Source organism: Delphinapterus leucas, chromosome 2 (assembly GCF_059928025.1).
Source record: "Delphinapterus leucas isolate spDelLeu-1000000601 "Yukka" chromosome 2, BTC_Dleu_Yukka2, whole genome shotgun sequence".
Classification (NCBI taxonomy): domain Eukaryota; kingdom Metazoa; phylum Chordata; class Mammalia; order Artiodactyla; family Monodontidae; genus Delphinapterus; species Delphinapterus leucas.
In genome coordinates, this window is record NC_143130.1 from 133,253,666 (window position 1) to 133,269,620 (window position 15,955).

At 40.6% G+C, this 15,955-nt stretch overlaps 1 protein-coding gene across 3 annotated transcripts in view; it reads left to right on the forward strand.

Annotated features, from left to right (window-relative positions):
* The window catches only part of GNG2 (G protein subunit gamma 2), a 137,716-nt gene that overhangs the window by 107,879 nt on the left and 13,882 nt on the right, over positions 1–15,955 (forward strand). For all 3 annotated transcript variants that reach the window (XM_022570569.2, XM_022570571.2, XM_022570570.2), the window contains exon 3: positions 4,069–4,184. In XM_022570569.2, the coding sequence (XP_022426277.1) occupies positions 4,098–4,184 (87 nt within the window). In that variant the 5' untranslated portion in view covers positions 4,069–4,097. The remainder of the gene's footprint in view (positions 1–4,068; positions 4,185–15,955) is intronic.

Below are 15,955 nucleotides of genomic sequence, written 5' to 3' on the forward strand. Positions count from 1 at the left end.
CATTTTACATACTAGGTTATCAGTTTATTATAAAGGAATGTAACTCAGGAACAGCCAGATGGAAGAGATGCAAAGGGCAAGGTATGGATCAAGGGTGCAGAGCTCCCATACCCTCTCTGGGTGGGCCACTCTTCCAGCATCTCCACGCGTTCACCAACCTGGAAGCTCTCCAAACCCTGTCCTTTTGGGTTTTTATGGAGCCTTCTTTACATAGTTGTGATTAATTAAATCATTGGCCACTGGCAACTGATTCAACCTTCAGCCCTTTTTTCCTTCCAGGAGGTTGGGGTTGGGGGTGAGTTCTGAAAGTTTCAACCCTCTAATCACATGGTTGGTTCTCGTGGCAAACAGCTCCCCCATCCTCAGGTTGCCTACGGGCTTTCCAAAAGTCACCTCATTAACATAACAAAAGACCTTTATTGGTCTTACCACAGGAGATTCCAAGGGTTTTAGGAGCTCTGTGCCAAGAATAGGTCAAAGACCAAATATATATTTCTTATAAATCTCAATATCACATACTTCTTTGGAACACTGGTCTAGGACTCTACAGTTCTTTCAGTTTTCAGGAGGGGGATTTCTTCATTGCTTTTACGGGAAAGTAGCCGGATGTGAAAAAGAGGAAAATGCACTAAGTGATTCTGAAAGTGGCCCTAGATTTTGTTGGGTCATATGGTGAAAGAAAAACATACAGGATCTTCCTAAAGCTAGAAGCACAAACCAAAGCCTTTGTCTACTTTTTTTTCTTAAGTCCATTTAGGTTTTATTTGTTCTCTCCCCAGCATTTCTAATCTTACGTCCTGCCCCATCCCTCTTCTTTCCCACCTCAACATCCCACCTTTCCACTTTCCTTCTCTACCTGCACAGAGGTCTCCTTCCATCGTAGGTAGAATAAAGGCCCCCAAAGATGTCCATGTCCCCATACCTGGAACCTGCAGATTGTTATGTTACATGGCAAAGGGAATTAAGGTTGCTCATCAGTTGACCTAAAGATACAGAGATTATCCTGTATTATCAGAGTGGACCCAGTGTGGTTACAGTGGTTCCTAAAAGTGGAAGAAGGAGGCAGAGGAGAGTCAGAGAGAGAGGTGACTACCGAAGAGGTTAGAGTGATGTAGTGTGAGAAGGAGTCAACTCACCTTTGTTGGTTTTGAAGATGAAGAAAAAAGCCAAGAGCCCAGGAATGCCGGCAACCTTTAGAAGCTATGTGAGGAAAGGAGACATTTTCCTTTAGACCTCCAGAAGGAATGAAGCCCTGCCAATATCTCGACTTTAGCCCAGTGGGATCTCTTTCAGACTTCTAACCTCCAGAACTTTTAAGATACATTTATATTCTTTAAGCTACTAAATTTGTAGTAAGGTGTTACAGCAGCAATAGAAAACTCATACACTTTCCATCTCAGCCTCCTCAGGACAGCTACAGCTTTTTCCAGGGAACATTAACAGGCATTAGGACATAGACTTTCCTGGATACTCAAATAAAAATAATGGGTTATTTAATCAGTTAATGGCAGACCTGTGAGCCAACAGTAGAGAAACCCTTAATAATAGTGGTGTAAACAAGATAGGTGCTTATTTCTCTTCACATAGATGGCAGCCAGTTCACAGCTGGCACGGTGTCTCTACAGTATCAGTAAGGACGCAGATCCTTCCTGCTCCTCCTGGAGTGTAGCCCAGATGTTCAAGATGGAGCTCTGTGGTCAATATGACTACCTTCTAGGCCAGTAACAGGAAGAAGGGGAGGCAAAGCGCACATCCCTTCCCTTCATGACACTTCTGCTTATGTCTCATTGGCCAAACTTAGTCATATCAGCACACCAAGCTGCAAAGGAGCCTGAGAATGCATCTTTCAGCAAAATGTCCCCAACTAAAATTCAAGGTTCTTGTGGTCTCTGTTAAAAAGAAACAAAAAATTGTTATCACTAATGAAGAAGAGGAAAAGGGGTATTGGGAGCAAGCAGTGGTCTCTACAGGTTACTGTGTTATCTGGTTTAGATTCAAGGGCAGAAGAATAGCTGACCAGACTCTGAGAGCTCCCTCAGGCCCAATGAGGATTTGGAAATTCTGTGATAGTCTGTATTCTAGTGTGATAAATTCTAGTTTGGAGGAAACATGAACTTTACAGAACAGTGTCCAGAGGCCTGTAGACCAGGGCTCCTTCCACTTTGGATCACTGGAAGAGTTAGGCTACTCTACTGGATAAGTCAATACTCCACCTTGGCCCTGTGAAGTTTTGCAAGGCTGGTGGATGTCCATTTGATTTGGGGGCACATAGTTTCCCTGTGGGGCTAAGATGATTAGGTCCCTAACCATGCTGATGAAATCGCAATTGTTGTTAAAGCCTCCTTTTTTGTTTGTTTGTTTTTGCGTGCAGGATCCCTCCCTTGATCTTCAAGCATTTGAAAGTAGAGTTCAGAGATCTTTGTGGCTTCAAAACCTTTCAGTCTTCCTTCCCATTTTATTGTCTCCAAACCCTTTGAAAATAAATTGATGGAACAGTTTACTGTCCTCCAATTTATACTATAAATGTTGTTGGGCTGGCTTTTGCAGTATTCTTTATAAAATAACACTATCCATGAAGGGACCTCTTCGTTTACAGAGAGTTAAATGTCAAGAAATAAGAACCAAAGAAGATAATTTATAGACTTTTGCTTTTTTGGTAATTAAAATCAAAATTGTTTCTTGATTTTCATGGATATGTAAAAACCTATGTACTGAACTTATTATGGGTTATTTTTCTTTCTGTAGGTTTTCTATGTGTCCTCTTTCCTTTTTGAGATAGTAGCCTGATCCTACTTTATCCCTAGATAAAAATATTCCCCAAAGCTAGTAGAAGTCACGGTTTTTAATATGATATCTTCGGAACAAGATATGACTGGTGGCGACTGAAGCAGTGTTTAATGTTTCTCATTTCTTGGGTCGTGCACTCTAGTTAAATTGCAGCTCTCAGACATTCCTTCACTATTGGGTGTCAGTGACCTCAAGGGGCAAATTTACATTGATGGTCCTGAAACGGTATATGGCACCTTGACATGGAGCAAGACCTGATGAGAATGTGGGGGAAATGGGTACTGAAAATAAATAGGATACTTTCTGAGATGAACAACAAGAATAAAGTGAGATGGTGGGTCAAGAAATAATTAGAAGAGAAATGAAATTGGGATAGGACTTGAAGGGATTGGGGGACAAGGATGGGAGTGGGTCTGGTAGAGCCAGAGACAAAGAAACCATCTCACCATCTACATAGGTACAGAACTCCACTCTCTAAACATTTATGTTCCATTCCATATTCATAAAAGTATTAAGTCTGTTGTACTTAATTTAGAATACCACTGGCATACTCATCGATGCAAGTAACAATTTAGACACAGCAACGCCTACCCCTTGACATTATAGCTTGTTCCTGAAGAATTATGAGTAAAGTAATTGGTTGTGAATCAAGCCATATTTCAAATAGACTGTGCTGGATAAATAACACAAAAAGCCACAAGTCCTGTTGCAGTGTCTCTGCAGTATAATAGACTGAGGTGCTTACAGTTAACCAGAGAGTCAGCATTTGAGCCCATCACGAGAACATTGTAAACATAGCGTTTTCAGTCCTTAGGGATTATATAATTTACCATTCCTGCCTCTGCTCACCTTTCATTCCTCGTCCTCTGAGGGCACTTAACACAGTATCTAACAATAGCAGTACCCAATAAATAACAACAGTAGTTATGCATACTGTCACCCTTACCATTCTGAACTTATTTCATAAATTGACATAAATTTAATAACTTGCTTTCTTAATGTGGCAGCATATCTTACCTGATTTGATTTGATGAACTTTCTTCTTTTTTTTTTTTCCCCCAAAGAAGGATGGAAGGGCAGAGGTAGGGAGTTGGAAAAGCAAACCTCATCTTCTGGCCTGCCTGCCATTCAGACTCAGTGCTGGATTGGGGATGTAGATGGCTGGAGGAGCCTGGCCTGACTATAGCCATTTTGAGGGGATTCCCCCAGCTATGATGAATCTGCACATTTGGCAGCTGGAGAATTCTCTGATGCATTTTTCCTCCTTGTTTTCTTTCCCAGTGTGTCTGAAAAACCCACCCAGCATTCCAATGGCCAGCAACAACACCGCCAGCATAGCTCAAGCCAGGAAACTGGTAGAACAGCTGAAGATGGAAGCCAACATCGATAGGATAAAGGTAAGGATGGCGTAACCCACACAGCTCAGCTAGCCTTTATTGTCAGGAGCATGACTTGCGGCCATGTGTCATTTGGCTACTTTTCTATGGAGAGTGATGAACCCAGAGATGGTGGAAGAGAAACTTAATGGTTAGGCAGAAGTTCATTTTTCTAATGTGTCTTTGCCTCCTCTGGATTTCTCCAGAATAAAATGGTAGTATAAATTTAAACTGGTTCTCTATGTGGACGTCAAAACAAAACTTAGGCTCATGGCTGAATTCTAGTCAAGGGATTTGGAAAACCCATAAAACATAGAAATCTACCAATTCGTGCCTCTGACCTTGTAAAGAGCCCCTTCTCACTTGGGTTTAATTTTTTCTGTCCTTATGTTGGTTCTAATTTTTAGTGTCTATCTTCATGTCTAATCCTTCTGTCCACCACTGCCTGTTATTTTTTTTTCTTCTTTATACCTTACTGGAGTTTTTTTCTTCAGAACGCAAAAACCACTTGTGGTCTCCCTGAGAAGCCAAACAGCATAGAGGTTTCATGGAACTTAACACTCCACTTCTTTCTTTCTCTCACTCCCCAGATCTAACCTGACAGCTTTGCCTTAAGTTGGACCTAACATATTCAGCCGGGACTTTAAACCTTTTGTTGGCAGATTTTCAATGTAAATTAACCCACACAGATAGCTGCTGTAGGTTAGTAAAGTAAATTTATGTCAACTATCAAAGCTTCACTTTCCCAGAAGACCTGAGCGTTTTATGAAATGGGACTCAGCAACATATCTCATTTTACTAAAATTAGAACATTCTTTCAGATGCCTTTTTTAAACTGGAAGATTCGTCCATACCTGACTTAGCAATCTGAACAATCCAGCCATCCTTTGGAATGTGATTCTAAAACAAGGGTCAATAAATTATGGCTCAGGAGCCAAGTCCCGCCCACTGACTGTGTTTCTCAATAAAGCTTTATTAGAACACAGCCCCACCCATTCGTTTACATACTGTCTGTGGCTACTTTCACACTACAGCAGGGCAGAGTAGTTGCAGCAGAGACCCTGTGACCCACAAAGCCTAAAATTTTTCCTCTCTGGCCTTTTAGAGAAAAACTTTGCTGACCACTGGTGTATAGCAGTGGTTCTCAGCCCACCTGTACATTCATATCACCCAGGGAATTTTATAAAAGGACCAATTCTAAGACCACACTGTAGACCAATTAAATTAGAGTCTATTAGGGTATGATTCAGGCAGCAGTATTTCTTTTAATTATCAGTTAATTTCAATGTATAGTTAAGGTTGGGAACCATGGTCCTATAGGAAGGGGTTTGCTCCTTACAACTCCCATCAGGTCTGGGCTAGAGCATGAAGGGAGAGCTGGTCTTCCTCCATAAGTAAACTGAGCAAATTTCCATCTATCCTGAATCTGCTTTGTAAAATTCAAGTCCTGGTAATGGACCACAAAATGTAAACAGCTTCTTTCTTGCAATAACTTTAATTCTTTATTTATGAATATGATAATGGGTCTTCACCATCTGTCTTGTGCTTTTTTTACCTTCCTCTTCTCCTTTTTTGCCTCTTCTTTGTTTATTTCCTTTCTTAAAAAAAGTATAATATGGCAAGTGCGCACAGTACCTGCTGAGAGAAGTGAGGTGGCCCAAAGATTGTGGCACCAAAAAGAGTCATTCGGTTCTTTGTTTGTTTTTGGCTCTGCCCATGGACCTTCTGGAAAATGCCACCTTGCCTTTTGGCGTGGCCCAACGAAGAAAAAAGTGTTTGAAAAGCACTGCCGTGTTTGGCATTTTCTGTTACTACTCAGCATCCCCAGGCCCACATCCTGAAGGAGGGTGTGATGGTGTTGGTGGTGATGAAAAGCTGACAGTGGGAAGAACAGGACAAAACCAAACCTTTTCAGCCATAGGTCAGACCTTCATCACCTCTCACCTGAATTACTGATTGAAAGGTGCTCTTAGCTGATCTTTGCAATCCTGTCTCAACCCCATCTCCATCCCTGCCGTCGCTTACTCTCCATGTGGCCACAGACAGCTTTCTACAAGAAAACCTCATTAGGTTCCTCTCTTACTGAAGATCTTTTCATGATTCCCATCACCTGGAAAATGAAATTCAAACTCTATAGCAAAGCCCCTGCCCCACTTTTCGGCTTCATCCCCTTCCTCTCACCCACATGCTATACTGAACCATTTTTAATTCCCTTGATGGCAATTTCAAATGCCTTTAACATTCACTCTCCTCCTCTCTACGTTTCTGCTTTACCAACTCCATGACTCCTTGAAGACTCAGTCATTATATCCTTTAAGACACTTTCCCAAACCTTCATCATTAGGTTGGATTTTTGCTATTTTTCGGTTATTCATTTATTCCTTTAACCAATAAATATTTTATTGAGAGCTTTCTAAATCGCCAGGCCTTGTCAGATCTCTGTATCTCTATAGAGGTATAGAGCTAGATGAAAAAGAAGACACGATTCTTGCTCTCAAGGATCTCCTAGTCTGGTAAGAGGTTGCCCAAAAAATGAACAAGACCTATTATTAACACAAATAAGATATCCAAAAAGCATAATTACCAAATACCATGAGAAAGAAGTCCACACCACACCCTGATTCCCTTTGAATACTGCTCCTGAAGACACCAAATAAATCCCTATCTGTTTTAGAGCGACAAAGCATTAGCCTAATGAGCTGAACAATGAGTGACTGCCTTCCTACATGATCGTCACTTTCACATCTCTGAATTCCTCTTGACGTCATTAGGCCTGAAGTTGTTGGAAATGCAGTGGCAGCCTGTATCTCAGCATTTGTTCTGCGCATCAGAGCCGGGCAGACATGCTGTGTTGAAGTGTCAGATTATTTTTAGTTTAGCTCTTGGGTAAAACTGTGACTGTGTTGACACTGTTGGCAGCTAGCTGGTTTAGGGCTTGCCTTTTGGAGTCCCTTCCAGGCTTCTGAGTGGTCAGGCTTCTCCACCTACTTTTGGTACATGATCCCGTCAGCAAGAAGGGGCTTCTCTCTGAAGATCTCAGGTTTCTGATTTTCCAATTAGAGTAGTGACCTCTTCAAGCTATAAAGGTGGCAGTGGCTTTATGGCCATCTGGCAGAGCCTAGTACAGCAGAGGCAACAAGGAACAAGGAAAAGGAGGGCCTTCCCTGGTAGTCCAGTGGGTAAGACTCTGTGCTCCCAGTGCAGGGGGCCCAGGGTCTATCCCTGGTTGGGGAACTAGATCCTGCATGCATGCCGCAACTAAGAGTCCGCATGTCACAACTAAGAAGTCCGCAGCTAAAGATCCCATGTGTCACAAGTAAGACTCGGTGCAGCCAAAATAAATAAATAAATAATTTTTTTAAAAAAAGGAACAAGGAAAAGGGGACACAGCTGACACTGGAGCTGTCAAAGGTCCCTTAAGCAGGGGGTGGCCTTATCCCTCCTGTGGCCTCCAGAATAAGCTGGAGAGGCCCTACCTTGAGAGGGTCTGAATAACATATTCATTTTTAAACCTTCTTGTTTCCTATCCCTTTGCATCACAGATCCTGAGAGATTTGGACTAATGAACCCATTATCTGTTCATAAGCCTCAGGCATATATAAATGATACTCCCAGCCTCTCTGTGTTTCTTTGTTAGCATTTCATTCAAAGAGAGAAAGGAAAGAGAAACCAAAGAAAGCTGGGAAGGGCTCTGGGGAAAGGAGCAGAGAGAAGTTGTGGAAACTGTGACACTCAGATGTACAAAACAACGAGATACACTGCTGTCGAGCAAAGGCCAGTGAAAGAAAGCTTGTCCTGAGAGCGCAAGTTGAGAGAGCATGTGTAAAAGCAAAGGACAGTAGGACTTCAGTTAAATCTATTTATTCATCATTATGTTAGGACTCCGGGTTTCTAATAATAGAAACCTAACCCAAGCTGACTTAAGCAGAAAGAAGGGATCGATTATAAAAGATACAGGGTGTCTCAGAATCTAAGAGCAGAAATGTAGTTGATTAAGCAGGGGGAGTGAGAGCTGGAAGGCCAGCGGGAACTGCAAGTGCTCTGTGATATACCTCTGTTTCTCCCTGTATAGCTGCCTCTTTCTTTTCCTGAGAGGAATGGATTTCTCAGCTGCCTGTTCCATATGGCAGACACAAGGTGGCCGCCCATGGCTCTGAGGATCACATGTCATACTTTCAGCTCCACGAAGAAAGAGATAGATTCACGTCAACCCTTTTAGTCTCACTCCCATATTCCTAGAGTGGTATATTTGTTCTACCAAGGATGAGCCATGCAGCTTCAATCAACTGACGCTAGAATTGGACCACGTTGCACAAACATGGCTCCTAGGAACTAACCCACCCATATGGTTGGGAAGGGAACAGTTAAGGAGGGGTGAGAATCATTGTAAGCTAGAAGAATGCCCTTTAACAGAGGGTGTTGTTGACATCATGAATAATGTAGATGTAAGTGCAAAAGAAAGCCAAGGCCAGGAGCCTGGGGGAAATGATTGCTTCTTATCTAGTTGGATGCTCTTTAAATTGCACATAAAAATGTCAAATTTATTTCTCATTGCTCCCAGATGGTTCCAATAGACCTTTCCAACTGGCTCTTCTCACTATCTGAAGAATATGCTATGCAGATTCCCATCTCTCTGGTTATTCTGGATCCCTCACTGAGAACACCCATCCTCTTATTCTTTTCCTGTGTCCTATAGAACTAATGTTTGTGTCCCTCCCAAAATTCATATGTTAAAATCCTAACACCCAATGGAATAGTATTTGGAGGTGGGGCCTTTGGGAAGTGATTGGGTCATGAAGGCAGAGCCCTCTGGAATGTAATTAGTGCCCTTATAAAGACTCAGAGAACTCCCTTGCCCCGTCTACCATGTGAGGTTACAGCAAGAACACGGGCATCTATGAACCAGGAAGCAAGACCCTCAACAGACACTAAATCTGCTGGCACCTTGATCTTAGACGTTACATCCTCCAGAGCTCTGAGAAATCAATTTCTGTTGTTTACAATCCACCCATTTTTGGTATTTTATTACGGCAGCCCAGCTAGACTAGGGCATTATCCAAATCTTACTCCTCTCTTACAGGTCAGCTTAAATCCCCACTTGTTCATGAATCTCCTTTTCCATTCTGATCCTACTTACTAGTCAATGTACTAAATAATTTTACCTTCATCAGATAATTTTTCAAACTAGACTACACAGTCCTCAATGTCAAAGACCTTGTTGTCTAATTCTTGGTGATGAGATATGCAGGCAGTCAGAAAACATTTTTGTTAGTGGATAGCTTTAAGTTCACAGACTAAGAGTGTCATATAACAAGACATTAGGAACTATATTTTGCATGACATTTCCAATTACATTTATAGTTTGGGAAATTCCAAGCATGATGTCACTGGCCAAATAAAACTCATTGTAACAGGATAAAATTCAGTGAAATACCAAAAAGAAGGGCATAATTGATCATTTTAAGACAGGTAAATTGTTTCATGTCAAATGTATGATTATAAGTAGCCAGCATTTATAGTATACCTTCTTTCGAAAACAGTTCAACATAAAAAGAACAGACCGATCTTCATAACTGACAAATATGTGTAATTATGGAACCAAGTATAAACGTTTCTAATAAGTAAATCATCTTTCTGACAATTGGCTCATAATACATTGGAACTGAACTTCAGGGAAAGCTGTAGTGAGAAACAAGCCAGGTAGACATCATGCTTCATTCTAGAGAGTGGACAGACATCTTAGATTTGGGACTTTTCAAATACTTTTCCAGCATTTGAATTGAAAGTTTTAACATCTCTTCCCTAAAATGCTTGCATTCAACTTATTAGAAACAGTAAGATTCAACCTTCCTTATAGGCCAATTGAGAGTATTTTCAGGGTTAATAAAATAGGTATAGTATGTCTAGGACTTATAGAGGAAAAGGCTGTGTTCAAAGATATCCAGTCCTAATTCATTTGATTTGCTGAAAGTGGAGCAAAAAATTTAATTTGAACCCAGGCATACATTAATAATTGAGCATGAAACTTCATTTTTATCAGGGTTGATATAATTTTTAAAATTCAGTAGATATTTGTTAAGCACCAAGTATATTCTTAGCCTTGTGCATTATACCTAGGAGCTAGAGAAGCAGTACTGTTAAAGCTTGATAATTCAAAATCCCTAGGAAATGTAGTTTTCTGAATAGACTAGTTTTCAGGCCACATAAAGTTCTCCCTTCTTAAAAAATATAACTATTTTGGATATAATTTTGAATGTCTTTTCTTTATTGAGATTTATCAATTAAATATCATGTACTTTTCTTTTTTTTTTTTTTTTTTTTGCGGTACGTGGGCCCCCCACCGCTGTGGCCTCTCCCGTTGCGGAGCACAGGCTCCGGACGCGCAGGCTCCAGACGCGCAGGCTCAGCGGCCATGGCCCACGGGCCCAGCTGCTCCGTGGCATGTGGGATCCTCCCGGACCGGGGCACGAACCCGTGTCCCCTGCATCGGCAGGCGGACTCCAACCACTGCGCCACCAGGGAAGCCCATCATGTACTTTTCTTGATGTGTGTTTTGAAAATTAATTCTTCTATTTCCTTTTTTAAAAAAATCCTATTGATGTGTATCATCAGTTTAATATCTCCTTGGAGGAACAGGGAGGGCAAGATAATTTAGAATATTCACTTTATTTTACAAATTTAAAATAGTAGATATTTATCCATACAATTATACTTTCTCTATATCACAGTCAAAGTTTGATCCTGGGTGCTTTTCACAATCATAGTGGAGAGATCCTTTAGGCTCACCTTTGGCCACCAGCAGTGATACGGGCACCTGGTGATGTAGGACATCATGGTGATATGGTGCTTTCCATTTCTGGCATTCCTAATCTTGCTGACCATTCCACCTGTTGTATTTTCAGTATAATTCCAAGGCATAGCAAAGAATACGGATGTTTCTTCTGCATTTACTAAGGATCAAACTAGATGTTTTAATTTTCCCTTACTTGAATTACATATTAATGATTCAAAGAAAAATAAAGACTTTAAAGTAGCCAGCAGCTTTTGACCTGAGTAAAAAGATCTTTCTAGACAAATATCAGGTCAATCTCTCCTAGTGTGAAAATCTTATGATCTCTTCCCAGAGGTGTGGCAGTTTCTTTTGCCTTCAGCTATCTTGCCAGGCTCGTGGCAGGCAATGTTCGATGTTCACAATAACTTCTCATTCTAAGCCTTCATCCCAGCGTGATCTTTCAAGTCCTTTTAAGCATCAATTTAAAGTTGTCAACCCTTGATGGCTCCATTAGTGCAGGCAACTCAACTGAAGGAGTGATTGAATGACTGATACCCTTAACTCACAGGCAACTTCCCACGTGCATAGGCAGTGACGACGTATCAGTGCTTGTTGGCCTGGTGGCTTGCAAGCATTTTGCAACATTAATTTTAAGATGTGTTTCAATTTCAGGATGTAATGAAGACGGAGCTATAGGCTTACTCACCATTTAAATTCTTGGGTCTGGTTTTTATCCTTACTGGCAACTACTTCTTCTTAAAGCTGTCAGGGCATTTGCCTAGAATGGGTTCCTATTTTTTCAGAGCCTAAAATCACAATCTGGTGGCTTTTATTGGGACTGTCTAGAGTCCCCCTCCCCTTACTCCCTGGTTCTCAGCCCCAGTCTAGTTTGGTGAGGTTGCTGGGTAGCTGGGTTTCAGCAGTTGTCAATCCAGGGAGATCCTTGCTCTTATCAAAAGTAAATTCCTTCACTGCACATCAGATCTCATCTCCCTCATCAGGAACGCACTCCAGCAGTTCACTGCCCATTCTGAATCACCAGTTTTGGTTCTCTATTTCATCCTTTCCAACAACATTCAAACATAGTGTTATTTCTCCATCTTAAATAAAATTTAAATTTCTTCTCTTGAACCCCCCATTTCCTCCTCCAGCAACTGCCTCATTTGTTTGCTCTGCTTTGCAACGTAACTTCTTGAGAAAGCTGTCCATATTCACTGTTTCTAATATCTCTTTTCCCTTTCTTTAGAAAAAATATTTTTACTCCGGAAATAACCTCAAAGGTACAGAAGAGTTTCAAATACAAGGCAAAAAATTTTGTTTTTCCCTGAACCATTTGAGAAAAGTTGTTAACAGGTGCCCTATCACCTCTGGATACTTTAGTATTTCCTACAAGTAAAAACATTCTTCTACATAATCATAATATAGTCATCATGCATAATTAACATTGATCCATCGCTACCTTCTACTCCTCAGACCCCATTTAAGTATTGCAAATCATCCCAATAATGTCCCTTTGAGCAAAAGAACCCAGTTCAGAATCATGGGTTGCATTTAGCTGTCCTGTCAGGCACAGTTCCGTAGACTTCCTTGACTCTTATGACCTTGACAGTTTTTAAGATTATAGGCCATTATTTTATAGAATGTCACTCATTTTAGGTTTGTCTGCTGTTTCTTTATGATTTAATTAAAGTAACAAAACATTAATAGCAGAGAACTGATGGGGTGTCCATCTCACTGCATTCTATCAGTGGCACATGATTTCAAATTGTCACTGGTGATATTAACCTTAAGTACTTGATTAAGGTGGTGTCTTCCAGGTTTCTCCATGTAAAGGTATTCTTTTTTCCTTTGTAGTTAAGAAATATTTGCAATTTGAGGGAAGGATTTTGAGGCTATATAGCTATCTCATTCCTCATCAAACATTCTATTTTTTTAAATTTATTATGCACTTGTGGTTTCCTCTTTTATTGAATGATTTATAATCTGATACTGTCATCATTAATTTTTTCATGTTTAAACTGGCACAGGCTAAATCATTGGCTACTGTGTCCTTTGAAATGTCTCCCTCATTCTTTGAGTACTTCCTTAGTTTTCGGCACAAAAAGATTCTCTAGGGTCCTCTTGTTATTTCCCTGGCCCAGCCCTGGAATCATTCTTTTCTCCAAAAGCGCTAGTTCCCTTGAGAATGGTACTTAGAAATCAAGATCTCAATGCTAAGTGTGCTCATTGCTGAAGAGTTGCTGCTCCTGGGTCCTCTCAGTGGACAGAGCTAGAGAATTCACACACACCTGCACACAAGGACATGTGTGCGCACACACACACACTTTTACATCTATATTTCTTTATCTGTACATATGTGTATAGGTAACCATGAGTTCACATCGACACCACCGGTTCCTATCCTACACCACAGGGTTCATTCCAGCTTTCTACTTTCCATATTTGTAACTCCCCTCACTGTTGGTGAGAAACTTGGCTCCGCTTATCCTTATTTGATCAACTCCCATGTATGGAACCAAGCTCCCACTCCATAACCTCTCTGCCTGATGCAGATACCTTCACATCCCACTTGGGCTCCCATACGCCTCACCAGGCTGCCCCCTGCACAGATGCTCTCCTCACATTGCTCCAGCTCTGACATCCCACCACGGGCCCCTGACCTACTGTAGAAACTATAATACCTTGCTTGGTCCTACCCTAAGCCTTTAAGATTGAATTGTTCATAAAGAAGAAGGAGGAGGAGGCCCCATTTGCTCTACACCCTTTTCACTCCACCATTCCACTGAAACTTCTCTCATCAAGGTCACCAATGACTTCAAATTGCTAAATCTAGTAGTCAGTTCTCAGTTTTCATCTCACTTGACCTATTGACATGGTTGATGATTCCTTATGCCTTGAAGCACTTTCTTTTTTTGGCTCTCAGTACTCCCCACTGTCACAAGCTACTCCTTTTAAATTTCCTTTGCTGTTCCTCTTAGGCTCCCCAACTTCTTACATTGAAGTTGTTCCAGGGTTCAATCCTTGTTCCTCTCTTTTCTATCTAAATGTACTCCTTTGGTGATCTTGCTCATTCCCAAGGCTCTATGTACCATCTATATGGCCTCAAGTCCCAAATTTATGTCTCTAGTCTAAATCTTGCTTCTAACTCCAGCATTGTATATCTCATTAACAAATGTTTCCATTTCAACCTTTCTAAAACTGAATTCCCAGTCTTCCTCCCCAAATCTTCTCTCCCTGCAGCTGAAATGATGGCAACTCCATCTTTCCATTAGATCAGTCTGAAAACTTAGAGTTATCCTTAGTTCTTATTTTTTATTCACACACTATCTCTAATCCATCATGAAATCCTGTGATTCTAGATTCAAATGCTGTTTATCCAGAATTATACTTCTCATCACCACCTCTGCTGCTATTTCTCTGTTCTGAACCACTGTCACCTCTCACTTAGATTACAGCAATAGTCTCCAGGAATCTCCACTTCTACCCTTACTCCCATAGAGTCCTATTCTCAACACAGCATCCAGAATGCTTCTTTAAAATACATCAATGGCTCCCCATTTCTCTTACCATAAGCTTTATTGTATAAGTTTTTACTCAAAGATTGATTACCTTCTCAATTAAGCCTAACTATTGCAACCTGTCTTCCATGCCCCCCCACCCGTATATACACTCTTAATCCCTTTTACCCTTCTCTACTTTTCATTTTCTTATAAAACTTACTACCATCTAACATTCTCTATAGCTATTTATTATGTTTCATTTTCTTCTCTCCATCCTCCTACTCAAATACTATATAAGCAATTTGATTACGCTGTGCATTGGTGTAGTTTGATTCATATTTTTTCATTTGGATTTTGTTGAGTTACTTAAACCTGTGGGTTTATAGTTTTTATCAAATTTGGAAATTTTCAGTTATTAAGTCTTCAAATATTTTTTCTTTCCTCTCATCCACACACCATCTTTCTCCTCTCCTCAGAGACTCCAATTATATGTATATTAGGCCACTTGAAGTTGTCTCCTAGCTCAGTGTGTTCTGGGATTTTTTTGCAGGGGGTTGTTTTTTGTATTGGGGGCGGTTGTTGTTGTTTTCAGTCTGTTTTCTCTCTGTGCTTCACTTTGGAGAGTTCCCATTATTGTCTTCAAGTTCACTAATCTTTTCTTCTGCAATCAGGTGCTAATTCCATTCAGTGTGTTTTTTATCTCTAGAAATTTGATGTGGGTCATTTTAATATCTTCCATGTCTCTTTTAATCCTATTTTGCTTTCCTGTATTTTCTTGATTATATAGAAAATATTTACAATAGCTGTTTTAACAGCATCCTTATCTATTAATTTTATCATCTATGTCAGTTCTGGGTCTTTTTCTCCTCATTATGAGATTAATCAATTTGGATTAATTTCTCTCCTCATTATGGGATAGATTTATTCCCCCTACTTATTTGTATGTCTGGATTTTTTTTTTTTTTTGGATCCCAGACATTGTGTATTTTATTTTGTGGCAAGCTGAAATTTCTTCTTTCTTTAAATATTTGGGGGTTTTGTTCTGTGGTCCAATTAAGTTATTTGGAAACATTTTGATCTATTCAAGGCTTACTTTTAAACTTTGATAGGTGGGTCCACAACAGCCTTGAACCAAGGCCTACTTGACACCACTACTGAACGCACCCTTTTTAAGACTCTACTTAATTCCCTATGTGTTATGAGATCTATGTACTCTAGCCAGTAGAAACACAAACTATTCCAGCCCTGTGTGATCACCAGGGATTGTTTCACTTGATCCTTTCTGAAATTCTTTGCACAGCCTCAAGAAGTTTTCTCCCACATATGTGCTGATCAGTGATTAGCTAAAGACTCAAAAGGAATCCTCTGGAGGCCTCCAGATTGCTCTCTCTCTCTCTCTCTCTCTCTCTCTCTTTGTTTGTGTAAGTGTGTAGCTCTTTCTTCTCTGTCACTCTCTCCTCAACTCAAGGAGGTTCATGAAATCTGTTTGGGAGCTCCTCCCTGTGCTGTGGCCTAGAAAC